General features: G+C 42.3%; 1 protein-coding gene across 1 annotated transcript; it reads left to right on the top strand.

The window, feature by feature from the left end:
• Nucleotides 1–1,374: 1,374 nt before the first annotated feature.
• LOC310992263 (somatostatin-like receptor.1) lies at nucleotides 1,375–10,960 on the top strand (the record flags this gene model as incomplete). The annotated part of the gene is made up of 5 exons (XM_083980282.1): nucleotides 1,375–1,956; nucleotides 4,984–5,124; nucleotides 5,309–5,581; nucleotides 7,876–8,022; nucleotides 10,718–10,960. The coding sequence occupies 5 exons, from the start codon at nucleotides 1,375–1,377 to the stop codon at nucleotides 10,958–10,960; spliced, it is 1,386 nt and encodes a 461-aa protein (XP_083836408.1).
• Nucleotides 10,961–13,528: the final 2,568 nt, after the last annotated feature.

The raw sequence follows: 13,528 nt of genomic DNA, 5'->3' as shown, positions 1-13,528 counted from the left end.
TATATTAAAAACATCAAATCATCAGCCACATCAGCCAACAGTCAAGGTTACAGACCACCAAAACAGAGAAATAGCCTACTCCAAGTCTGTTTAAAATTAAAAAAAAAAGTAGCGTATTTGCGTAAAACTGAAGGGCCTTCGTTAATGCTATTGGATTAATGATTACTGTCTGTAGCTATACTGCCTGCATATTAGATAGTCCTCAGATAATTATAGGTTCCCCTCTGAAACTAGGTGGAATTAACATAATAGCATGAAATGGAAACACCGAAGAATGGTGCTTTACTTGAATAGACTGAAACATACAAGCACAGCAGCAGTCTATACATTCCTCTTCTCCACTAAATTCACCCATGGTCAGACAGAAGATTCCTTATTTCTTTGCCCCTGTTGTGAATCATGACGGGTTTATTATACGCTCTCACTCCCGCTCCCTCGCCCTCCCTCTCTATCTCTTAACAAATCATATCAAAGAAAGAGCAGAGCTGTGTGGGCTCAAAGTTGAAGGAGAGACGACGGAGCTGCTGCCGGCACACACTCTGCTCAGCACCACGGACAGCGATCGATCGAAGCTCGGACATAGGCTATACATCGATATCTAAACATTGGACAATTTGAGGACTGAATCCACAACCAGAAGTTTTTTTTTTTTTTTGAGGGGATCTATTCATTTCTTATTTGATTCCAGGTGGACTTTTTTTCCACTGCTCACCAAAGTAAGCCTGCTCTTGATCTCTGCATAAATCATTATTAGTGTACTGAATAACTGGATTAAAACACGTCTTTGCATTGGGAGTGCATGGCGTTATAACAGGTCTGACAGAGACATAAACTAAGAATAGGTTAGAGCACATACTCATAACACAGTCATTATCCCAGGCATTGCAGTCCAGCAGATCTGCTGTGCGTAAAAGCCGCGGCACTTTTCCAAACGACTCCCCCTCGGCGCACGACGGACTACTGTCAGAAGTGTCAGGCTGAAGGAGTCGACTATAATTTAGAGCTGTTAGAGACCCACCGAGGTGACAACCACTTTCCCTCGCTATTCGTGGCTCAGTGGCTTACTGAAAGGACTCGTTGTAAAAGCAGCTTTTATGTTTTGTTAGAATGTAGGATACGTGGCCACACAACTTTCTGCTTGGAAGTGGCGCACAGGGACGGACTCAAATTTGAGACAAACTAGACTATAAACTATACGCTTCGTTTTTACCCGATAATCCTACAGTAAATGTGGTGGTGGCTGACTCTTCCCTTCCCCGATCTGCTCCACAGAAGGCATGGATACTAACAGGGTAGAACTGACTGCTTTTTTCTAAATCCGTGGACACCAATCTACATCTGTGGCACGATCTCTCCTGTTCTTTTCTGACAATAATGGAACCTCTGGACCAGACCCACTGGATCCCCCTCTCATCAGACTTCGATCCCTTATCTGCAGCGACCCCCTCGTCCTTCCTCTTCTCTCACCCCCGCCTCTTCAACATCTCCTCCAACCTGTCCACCCAGAGTGTCCCCTTCCAGGGCAGCAGCACTCTGGTCACGGCGGTCATCTCCCTCACGGTCTTCATGGTGGGTCTGACGGGCAACACTCTGGCCATCTACGTGGTGCTGCGCTATGCCAAGATGAAGACCGTCACCAACATCTACATCCTGAACCTGGCTGTGGCCGATGAGCTCTACATCATCGGGCTCCCGTTCCTCACCACGCAGAACGTGCTCTCCTACTGGCCCTTTGGCTCCTTCCTGTGCCGCGTGGTCATGACCGCAGACTCCATGAACCAGTTCACGTCCATTTTCTGCCTGACGGTCATGTCCATTGATCGATACCTGGCTGTGGTTCATCCGATCCGCAGCACTAAGTGGAGACACCCACGCGTGGCCAAGGTGGTGAGCGCGGCTGTGTGGGCCGTGTCCTTTGTGGTGGTCCTGCCGGTGGTCATCTTCTCAGATGTCCAGGTAAAAAACCTCTTGTCTGTCTTTGTATGCAGGGGCGTTTCTAGACACTCTGGAGGCCCCAGGCAAGAGGTAACTTGGAGGGCCCCCAGCCCCAACCAGGACCACAAACATTTACTGTTAATGAATCCAAAAATCCTGATTCAATTCTGCATACTATGCCAACCAGTCTCATGGTTTTCTATAAAACGTACCTTGGCGGCTACGTTGGTCCAAAGTGCAAAAACATAGAGGGTTTACAATAATGGCTCTTAAATTGTAGGCCTATGACTTACATTTTTTCTGACAATTTTTTTCTTTATTGTTTTGCGTCCAAGTCACGTGACTCTCAAGTTTTCAGCCCTGAGAACAAAAAACATAGTAAATACAGTATTTCTATAATTTTTAGTGGAAAAATCAATATTTTGAGGTAGTTTCTGCATAAAAATGCCCTTTGATTACATTTCTAGCAAGAAATATATATTTTATTTTCATAATATTTGCTCAGTGAATGTACATAATCATTCGCTTGCTTGTTGTTTTTTCACCAGAATAGCCAGAATAATTTGAAACTGCAACGTTTTCTGCTGTGGCTATGGTTACAGTACATTTTTATATATAATACTGGGTTGACTATGCACAACATTCGATGTACACAGCCAGTGACAACATCAGGTTGTCACCGGTATGGACCAATGTCAGCTGTCCCTGGGGGCCCCCTTCCAGCTCAGGGCCCTATAGGCAATTGCCTGGGCTGCCTGCCCTGTTGCAACACCTCTGTTTGTACGTCCCAGTGTAAGAAGTGAAAGCTTCAAACAGAACCACCAGACATAGAGGTGATCCTAACCCTGCAGCCCCCTCTTAATGAGGCAACTAATCAAAGGCACAGTGCTGGATCTGCAGTTCGCTGTTTCACTTAATTAATGACAAATTGACCATTACAACCTGAATTAGACCACCCCGAAACATTATCATTTTTAAATTGAAAACTTTTGTAGCCAAAAACCAAACCAAAACAACTCTTTTAGGAGAGTCTTTGCCGGATCAGTGATGTAAAAAAGATAAGAAGAAATAAAAAGATTGCACATTATTTCACAAAATCAGAATATAAAGACTTAAAGCAGATATCAGCTTCACGGCCGTTTCGGCTAATGCTGCGTTCAAGGCAGGCTTTTGAAACCGTAAGTTACAGCTTCAAGTCACAACTACGACTTGGTAGCGTTCCAGGTAACCCGTAGCTCGTGTTTTTACCATCCTGTTGTCTGTGAAAGTTCCCTATAACGGCCACTCGTAACTTCCGACCCGTGAACTCGTACCAGATCGAACTGGTATGACTTCACAGGAAGGAAAAACACAGAGTACGAGTTTCTTTGAACGCACCATGAGTTAGCAGCCCCCGCCCTTGTCAGGCATCAATTGGTCCTCGTGCTACGTCACCACATTCACGCGCATCCCTTGGCTGCACACACAGCCCTTCATGCCGTTCTCTCTCCTCATTGGATAACACTTGTATCCCACAAGGAAAATTTTCTCCTCGGGTTACAGCAGAGCAGAGTGACGGAGAGACTCGTGTTTAGGCTGAAATACTTCATGTAAGTGATTGCTGACGGAAAATAGGACTATTTAGGACTTATATTAACAAAAACATTCCACTGATATCTGCTTTAACTTGATTTTTTTTTTGAAATACACTTATTTACTTTCTTGCCAAGAATAAAGAAGATCCATGACTTACACCAAGCATGAGGCCAAAGCCAGTTAGCTTAGCTTAGCACAAAGATGGAAAAACTGGATAGCCTGGCTGTGAGTTAAAACTGTGAAGTTTAAAAAAAAAAAAAAAATCTTTCTTCAAAGCAAAGAAAAAGAAACTGTCAGCAGTGATTTATTCAGTCACCTCCCAAATAGAAATAACAAAACTCAAAAGCAAGATGCAGATTAACTTCACTCTGGACGCACATGTGCCAGACTGACTATTTAAAACTGTTAAGGCTTTTATGGGTAAAACATGACCACTTGTAATGTGAAGGTGTTCTCTTAAGGTGTCAGACCCACAGGAGAGAGCTCATTGTTATGAATTTATAACCTACAACCTCACTCTTTTTGTTCACCTTCACTGCTCTAAAACCTATTGTAAAGTAATTGCAGATGATGCTCGTTACCCAACACTGAACAATAAATAGACGAAGCTTGCAACAAACTGGTGAACATAATGGACCTATTTGCAGCAGATAGTTCCCTGATTGGTTGATGCAGACCAAAAACTGAGCTATAATGAGAGTGGTTCTAACTTAAATTTAGTAGATATTGAGACACACAACACCAATTTAATACTAATCTGTCTCTGTGTTTAATGGATCAGTAAATTTATGTTTGCAATTTCAGCAACATGAATTGGTATATACTGTAGCTTGTTGTGCTGCCTCCAAATTAGCATGCATAAACAAACAAACAAACAAATATATATATAAATATATGAAACACCGATTTAAAACATTAGAAGCATGTATCTATGTGGAAAGAATACCTTCCTCTTCTCTACAGCATGATTTGTGAAACTCTTGCCGTTGTTGAGATGCTCGACATGTAGAATTAAAGTGCAGTCTTTGTTCAGATGTTAAACAGAAGCTTTTGAATGCACAAGGAAAGAAAAGCACTGCAGCAAGTTCTGTTACAGCACTGCAGAGCTTTTGAATAGAGGAAGAAAATGACTTCTTACGATTGCTGAAGGACAGGACAATGTGAGCGGCTGTGCCAGGTTATGAAGTTACTTGTTGGTCTGGCACACCAGCAAAACACATTAATGTCTGGAAACATCCTCAACAAAACACACGTCTTAAAAAGCCCAAAGAGCAGATAATGTCATTTGCATTTTTACAAACATCCTCTCCTGCATAATGTATGGGCTTTGCAATTAAACCCCTCAAAGTGCAATGTTTACCTCTTACATTCTACTCACTGTCTGACTAAACAGATGACGACTGGATTTTTAATTTGCAGTCGTCTTTGCCATTAATATTAATGTTTCAATCAGCTTATTTCCACTCGCTTTAGGAAACATTTAACTCCTGCAACATGATCTGGCCCGATCCGAAGGATGTGTGGTCGACAGCCTTCATCCTCTACACCGCCACGGTGGGCTTCTTTGGACCGCTGCTCATCATTTGCCTCTGCTACCTACTTATCGTTATCAAGGTGTGTAAGTGTGTTTATGAAGCTGATTTAAAAAGCTCATGTATAAATTCATACTGTAATCTTCTTCCACATGATGATATTACCCTCATCCTCCAACACCCACTCATTTCATCATCATCATTATCCCCTCTCACATTCATCCCCCTTCATCATAATCAAAATATCCTCGCTGTTTCCTGTGCAGGTGAAGTCCTCGGGGGCGCGGGCGGGCTTCACCAAGCGTCGCCGATCGGAGCGCAAGGTGACACGCATGGTGGTGGTGATCGTGGTGGTGTTTGTGCTCTGCTGGCTGCCGTTCTTCATCATCAACATGGTCAACCTGGTGGTCATCATCCCAGAGTCCAGCATCACCGCAGGCATCTACTTCTTTGCTGTCATCCTGTCCTACGCCAACTCCTGTGCCAACCCGGTGCTCTACGGCTTCCTGTCAGACAATTTCAAGCAGAGTTTCAGAAAAGTAGGTTGAATGTTGTGTGCCTCCCATAGACCAGAGCGGCATCTGAGAATGACTGAGGCATTCTGGGTAATTTAGGGGCAGCGCCTGGCATTTTTAAATTGCACTCAGTAGCTTTTTGTGTTTTGATGGAGCGTAGACTAACTAACAATCAATTTTAATGATTTATTTTTTGTTTCTTTTGTAGCACTATGTCTCATAATTATTTTTGACACCCTCCTTGAAACCGACCGTTCATGCTATCTTGAAAAACTACAATTATAATCTACTGGTATATGCCCATTTAGCCTCCCACAGTGATCAATGACCCCACACAGTGGCCAGAAATGTCTTACCCAGACATCTAGACGTATTTGGTCGAATCACCAGGTAGGTTTTGGCTAAGTGTTGTCTGTAAATAGCCTGTTAATAGCCAACTTTTTGTTAGTTAGTTTGTTAAGCCAGTTAGGCTGAACTTTTCAATGGAGGGATCCCGGGCGCTGCCCCTAAATTACCCAGAATGCCTCAGTCATTCTCAGATGCCGCTCTGGTCTATGTTTTGTCAATTTCGCTGGGCTAGGCAAGTTAGCCTAGCTTAGCACAACAAGAAGGCACAGCCTGACTGCTAACCGCACTAATTAAATTTGTCTGGTAGGCTATTATGACTTTAAATTCCAATAGGTACTAAAGTGCAAAAAGCAATAACTTGCGCTTCCACGTCCAGTGCCAAACTGTTTCTTGGCTGCAAACAGTGACTTTACTGAAGGTGAAACCAAAATGTCAAACTAAACTGCATCACTTTCTCCTGTATTGGATTAGGGGCGTTCAGTCTAGACGTGGTTACCTCCTCCATGCTTGACAGTGCACGATGACATCTGAGGATAATAATGAGACAACATTTTGAGTCTTGTCAGTGTGGCAGCTTAAGAGTTTTAAGACTTAAACAATAGGCTACAAATGAAAAGGAAAATAAACACAGTGTCTTAGTGATTACTGCTAAGCCCATGACTCGTGTCAAAGAGTAAAAATATTTCATTTCTGTCTTGGTTCTTTCTGATCATTTGATCAATAATACATCTGACAATGAGTGGTAGTGAGTGAAATGAGCTGCAAGGCGAAATCCACATTCTAAACTTAAAAGTTAGTAAAGTTTATAAGAGGTTTGGTTTGGGTTGACTTAGTTTGTGCTTACTTACATCACCAGATAGATAGATAGATAGATAGATAGATAGATAGATAGATAGATAGATAGATAGATAGATAGATAGATAGATAGATAGATAGATAGATAGATAGATAGATAGATAGATAGATAGATAGATTATTATAAAATTCAGTTAAAAAACACCTATATGCTTACTACTTACAAAGCTTTGTGATTTTTGCATACTGACTTTCTGACAGTGACAACCCGACGTTCTTACACAATTGGCCCCTCTGTAGAGTTGAGTTGTTCTCTCTCAAGCACTTCTTTTCTTCTTCACACACACGTGAACAAAGGTTGTGCAATTCCTTCCTCTTGACTTGCATGAGACACAAGGCTTTATGTAGCTGTCTGGAGTTATCCCTGTATTTAAACAACTGTCACATTTCCCTCCTTGCTATTATAGCATGGCTTTCCACTCAGTCTTCTGGTGTGCCTTCTGATGTGGTCAGGAAACACATCGTAGCCTACAAACAGGTTCTTCTGAATCAAACCCCAGTTTTGAGAAGAAAGTATCTCAAATTTAAACCACTCAAACCAAACAACTTGCTGAATTATTCTGCTTTGTTATTCATTAGTTAAAAACACCAGCAGCGTTGTTATTTATGAGTTTATCAGTGTCTTGTTATTTTAGGTTGACTTGAAGCCACGATGTGTGGGATTTGAAAAGTCTTTACTTTGGCACCATCTGGTGAGAATGTCAAGCATGTCAGTGTTGCAGACCGTGTTAAACCTCTGAGCCAATATCTGAGCCAGGGATGTTGAAATTAATACGTTAAGTGCACTAAGGCTAAAAACTACCTAATTAGAACAACTTGAGATGATAAAAGACCCACACAGAGTGGCATTAAGTAGGTGCAGAATACTTTAAGGGTGGGCAAAATGTTTGAGTGCCAGTTCTAACCTCTTGTTTTTTTTTCTTATTTCTTGTAAGTGTTTTTCTCTTTTTCTGCTCAAATATTGTCGTTTCATGATACTGTTATATCACTGCTTTAAATCACTATATAGCACTTGGCCTCTCCATCAGCTACGGGTCGGTGGTTGTTGGTGCTTCCTGGAGATTTCTGATTTAGCTTCAAAGCATCTACGGATAATTGTTGTTGTGGACCCACAGGTGCTGTGTGTGAAGAGTATGAGGTGCAAGGCCAACGGTGTAGATGATGGTGACCCCAGTGCCCCACGCACTGAGAAAACCACAGCCCATGATTGTGTCCTGCTCTCCCCTCGAAACCAAGTCTATCACGATCCCCAGAGTGGTCAGGTAACCTCCCCCCCTCCCTCCCCTCCCCTCCCTCCCCTCCCTCTCGCTCTCTGTATAGTTGTTTGTGTTTGGTGATGTGAGCAGCAAGAAGGTTCTGGTGCCAATGGGGTTTTTCTGTGTGTAGTTTCCTTTTCACCATGTCTATGTGTGTGTTTTCTTCGGGTTCTCCAGCTTCGTCCCAGAGTCCAAAGACAAGCACACCAGGTGGAATGGCAACCTTAAAGGGATATGCCAACATTTTTTTTTTCGTGTCTTGCCTCACTCCCAAATCAATGAGTAGCAGATAGACACCATCCTTTCGACTGTGCGTGCAGTAACAAGGGAGAGCCCGTATCGCCTGTAATTAGCTTAGCTCAAACGCTGGAAGTGCATAGGTAGGCTAGTGTTAGCCTGCCTCCAAAAGTCATCAGAGAAACTCTTCAGCAACTCTAAACGGAAACCGGCGGGCCGATCTTCATCTCAGATCTGACAAAACTCTCCGGTAAGGCATCTTGAGCGGTCAAATGCCGGTAACAGGACGAGATCGGTCAAAACCGAGGGTTCAAGCAAAGACGGTTTATTTTGGTTCAAGCTAGCTACATCGAGGGCAGGTTAGCTTCCTGTTTCAAAGTAAAAGCACAAATTCTATCGTCATGGTTTTCTGTATGTGAAGGGCAACGGGTGTTTTATTTTGTAAAAGTAACCGGAAGTGTGTCGGTCACAACGGCTAGCTTGAGTAGCCTAGCGCCGAATTCGCCCGAATAAAATTGTAAACAGCTGGTATTTAGACAAATTAACGACACACTGCTGATCTAAACGGCTACTTTCTCGCCTAAAAATGTTTGAAATGTCGATAAAGTGATATATTTACAGAGTTTAGAGCTAAAATGAAATCAGCTTCTGACTGCTGATCTTGGCTCGGGTAGGAGGCAGGCTAACACTATACACTTCCAGCGTTTGAGCTAAGCTAATTAGCAGTGCACAGCTATGCCCGTATCTCCCTTGTTACTGCACGCACAGTCGAAAGGATGGTGTCTATCTGCTTGTCATGGACTTGGGAGTGAGGCAAGACACACAAAAAAAATGTTGGCGTATCCCTTTAAATTGCCCATAGGGGTGAATGTGAGGGTGTGAGGTTGTCTGTCTCTATATGTTGTCCTGTCTAAAGCTTACCCCATCGTCAGCTGGGATTGGCTCCAGCAACCCTGTGACCCTGCATGGAAAAGTGAAATAGATGGATGTTTTGTGATGTTGTTTGTGCAGACAGTGGGTTATAGGGAAGTAATGGGAAAGGAAAAACAAAGAAATGACAGAGGTGTAATCTATTGTATGAGTTGTTCAGCAAAGAGCACAATTCTGCTGTGGAGGGAATGATTAGGAGAAACTCTGAAGGCAGGAGTGAAAGATTAGGAGATTATTAGTTTGTGTGTCTGTGTGTGTCTCTGTGTACTGTATGTTTGTGTGAGAAACATGAGGCTGGTCAGGGAGTGAAAAAGCTTCGACTCTCTCTGCAGCGTAGGGGCTTCGTGTCCAATTAGATAAGTTGTTCAACAGCGGTGAGGTGCATTAGACTGACAGAGCGGCTCTGATGAGACTCTCCTACAGCTCCTTCAACTGGATCAAGGTTATCCCAACTATCATGAAACTTCCACTATAAGTCACAGAGTGATGTCAAAATCTAAACGCTCAATTATTCATGTATGGATCTGGCTATCCTCAGAATGTGAGTTCAAGTCATTTCTCTTCATCTTCATGTAACCAGAAGCACATTACTGCTCTCAGATATCTTTTTATAAACCTGTGTTTTAATAGTGCGTTTATTTCTACAGGTCAGGGAATTGCTGAAGGCAAATAGTCTGTTAAAGGGATAGTTCACCCAAAATTGAAATGTCACTCATTATCTACTCACCCTCATGTCGACTAAGGGCTGGGAGAAGTTTCAGAGTTATCCGTGGCTTCTCTGAGTTACAGGGGGTCTCGGCGTAGCAGTGCATGTCCATATGACGGTTGCAAATGGATACCAACTGTCTTCGTAACAAAAAGACACACCAAAAAACATCCAAATACCTCCATGCTGCTCGTATGTAATGTCCGTCTTGTATTGAAGCCCCGAAATGCGAAATTGTCCCAAATTTTTTTTAATAAGTCTATATTTCAAGCTTGTTTTGTAGCGGAAGCTTCTCGAAGCTCCTCTTCCCAGTTCGTCAAATTTGGACGAACCGGGAAGAGGACAGACCCTGGTTCGTCCAAATTTGATGAACCGGGAAGAGAAGCTTCCGCTACAAACAAGCTTGAAAAATAGACTTATTTATTTTTTTTCGGAAACAATTTCGCATTTCAGGGCTTCAATACAAGACGGACTTTACATACGAGCAGCATGGAGGTATTTGGATGTTTTTTGGTGTGTCTTTTTGTTACGAAGACAGTTGGTATCCATTTGCAACCGTTATATGGACATGCACTCGCCCTGTAACTCAGAGAAGCCACGGATAACTCTGAAACTTCTCCCAGCCCTTAGTCCACATGAGGGTGAGTAGATAGATAATGAGTGAAATTTCAATTTTGGGTGAACTATCCCTTTAAACTAAAGTGCTTCCTGTTACTGTTCAGCATGTCACTCATCTTGGAACATTTTTTTTTACATGCCCTGTTGCTTCAGATGCTTTCTCCCTTTACTTTTTCATGATTCTGTCCATCTTCTTCTTCCTCTCTGAAGATCTCTCCTCAGCCCCCTGACTCCCCTGCCTCACACACAGCAGCAGAACTGCACCGTTTCAGCCCTACCTGTCAGCCTCCCTCCACCTGCCCCGGGAACGGACCCACCACCACCACCACCACCACCATAACCTCTGCAGCAGCCTCCATGGTGCCCAACATCGTCACCACTGCTGAGCCTCCCACCACCACTGCTCTGACTATGCCCGCCTTCTCTGCTGTCATCGCTCCACAGGAGCAGTAGCCAAATAAACACTGGATGTCTTGTGATGGCATTTTAGAAAATGAAAAAAAGAAAAAGAAATGAAAAGCTGAGGAGGAAAAATCGTGATGATGTGAGACTATATAGGGGAGCGTGCAGAGGGTTTGGATTAACTGATGAAAAATGGAAAACACTGACGCTTCTCAACGTGTAAAAATGCATATCTCGGGCTATTTCCTGACACAAACATGCATACTCATTCGCAATGCATCGCAGCAGTGATGGTTCATATCAGTGAAACAACCTCATGAATATTTTTCATGACTCTCAATCTGTGAATCACCTGTATGAATCACCCAGCTGTTTACCAGGCCCCGGGTTTCTCTCCATTCAGCCATCTGACATAAGTGCCTTTTCAGCCGCCTTCAGCAATCATCACGATTCCAATATGGACACAAAAACATTTTCGCCGTCCTTGTCTCAATTCCCATTCGTTTGTCAGATAACATGCAAGAATGTATTTGCTTTTAAGAACCAAAAATCTCATCGGGGACATACGTAAATCCAGTGGGGGAGAGTTCCCACAGCTACCTAATATCTTTTATTTTGGTAAACAGGGCATTACAGGGTTCTCTAATGTAAACTATGTGATTTGGGCTGAAAAGATGAAGGTATTTTCAGATTAAAATCTTGGCCTACTACAGCTTGAATGAAACTGCTTCACAGCACAATGCACTTATTCAGTCAAAGTAGTTTTTTTTTGTTTTATTTTATTAATAGTACTTTTTACGGTATCAAGTTCCCACTCACTTCTGTTCACTTTAAATGGGCACATTGTGAACTTGGCATCAGTACCGCTTTGTGGAGACAGTCTGCTATTATCCTTTTTGTGTACTGTTAGTACTTTGAGCAGCTTAGCTTGGTGTTTGTAGCTTCTCGATCACAGGAAGTGTGACTCTTTGCCTGCTCAGTGACCTTCTGCAAACATGTAGCCAGCTCTGAAAACAAAACCTCTGACCTCTTTGTATATATATACCTATTACTTTGTGCTTGATGCACTTTGCCCATCATGTTGGTGCGTGTACCTGTACATTTGTGACATGAGTACAGTATTTGTATAATGTTTTTGTTCTGCAGAAGCTGTGATGCTGCTAAATCCAGGGTTTATAGCAGCACATATTGTTGCTTGTGTTACTGTATGAGCGCCTTGTTTATTGTGGGATAGATGCTATTGCTAATCAGACCGGGCAGCACATTATGCCAGCTCACACCGCCTCTGTCAGCTTTGGCCTTTGAACTGCTTATGTTTCAAACGTGTCAGTCCATTTTATTATCAAAGATCCTGAGTTGTGGCAGGAAGCAGAGGATGATACCACACGCCCAGAAAATACTTGTTTCCGATTGTTTGGGAGATACCCTTTAAATCTTATAACAGGACACCTCAGACGTATTTCTCCTCAGCCATACTGAGCAACACAACTATAGCAACACTATGTCCTTTGTGTCATGTCACCTTTTCAACACCGACCAGTGAAACAGACCTAAAATGAGACTAAAAACCGTAAACCAAGTTCAGTAAACCTGTAACAATTTGAGCACAGCTTCTCCTTTTGTGGTGCAGTGACAAAGCAGAAAAACACTCGTCTGTTATTTTTGCATTTTAGTAAACCTAAAGCATTCCTGTATGATCGCTTACGTTTTATTCTCTGGCCTCCACATTGTCTCCACACAACCAGTCCCTTTATGAAACTAGTCATTGTGATTCAGGTTGTTAAGTATTTAGAATCAAATAATGTGTTTATTGTAGTGACACATACTTTATAGGAGTGAGTATGTTTTCAGGTTAGAGTTTTCTTAGCCACTTGTTACAGAGAAAGAAGATGTATTCGTTGTACAGGAGCTGATCAGGAGAACATACCGTATGTGGAGGTGATGGAACAAATGGAAGAAAAAAACAAGGCTTTTAATAATGCAGGCTTTTATGTGCAAATACAGAGACTGTGTTGTATATTTTACTAGATTATTTATAGTTGTTCAGATGCTTCAGTGCTGTATGTATGGGTGCTATTGGAATAAAATGGTGTGATCATAAATCAGACATTTCTGCTTCCTGTTGTCAAACACACACACACACACTGATATGCAAACTGTCACTGTCAATCTGTGGAAATGTATAGAAACACAAGCAGTCTGCACTTTTACGCAGGCTGTGAGCTTCTTCTGAGCTGTGGTCAGAGTCAGACGATGGAATAACTATGATGATATAACCTTATTTCACATGTCAACAATCCCATGATATGTTGTTATATGAAGTGGTTTATGTGCACAGCAGCCAGATGCAATACATAGCAGGGATTCAGGTTTGTGATGCAAACAATAAATGACTGACTCACAGAAGTAAATACATAATAGCTACAGTTAAAGACAGACAAACACAGACTCAATTTATCTCCTCCATAATCCCAAGACATTATATATTTACATAATAACATGTATTTATTTACTCAATTAGCCTCGGTGGAGTCCCACGTGTACACCATTCTCAACAGTGTATTATTTTAATTCAGTAGCCTATATATTTTATTATTTGTGTTTTTTTCTGTGCTTGTC

The sequence above is a fragment of the Trachurus trachurus genome, assembly GCF_905171665.1.
Source record: "Trachurus trachurus genome assembly, chromosome: 1".
Taxonomy (NCBI): Eukaryota; Metazoa; Chordata; class Actinopteri; order Carangiformes; family Carangidae; genus Trachurus; species Trachurus trachurus.
Note: the sequence above shows the minus strand (reverse complement) of the source record. Positions and strands in the feature narration are given on the sequence as shown.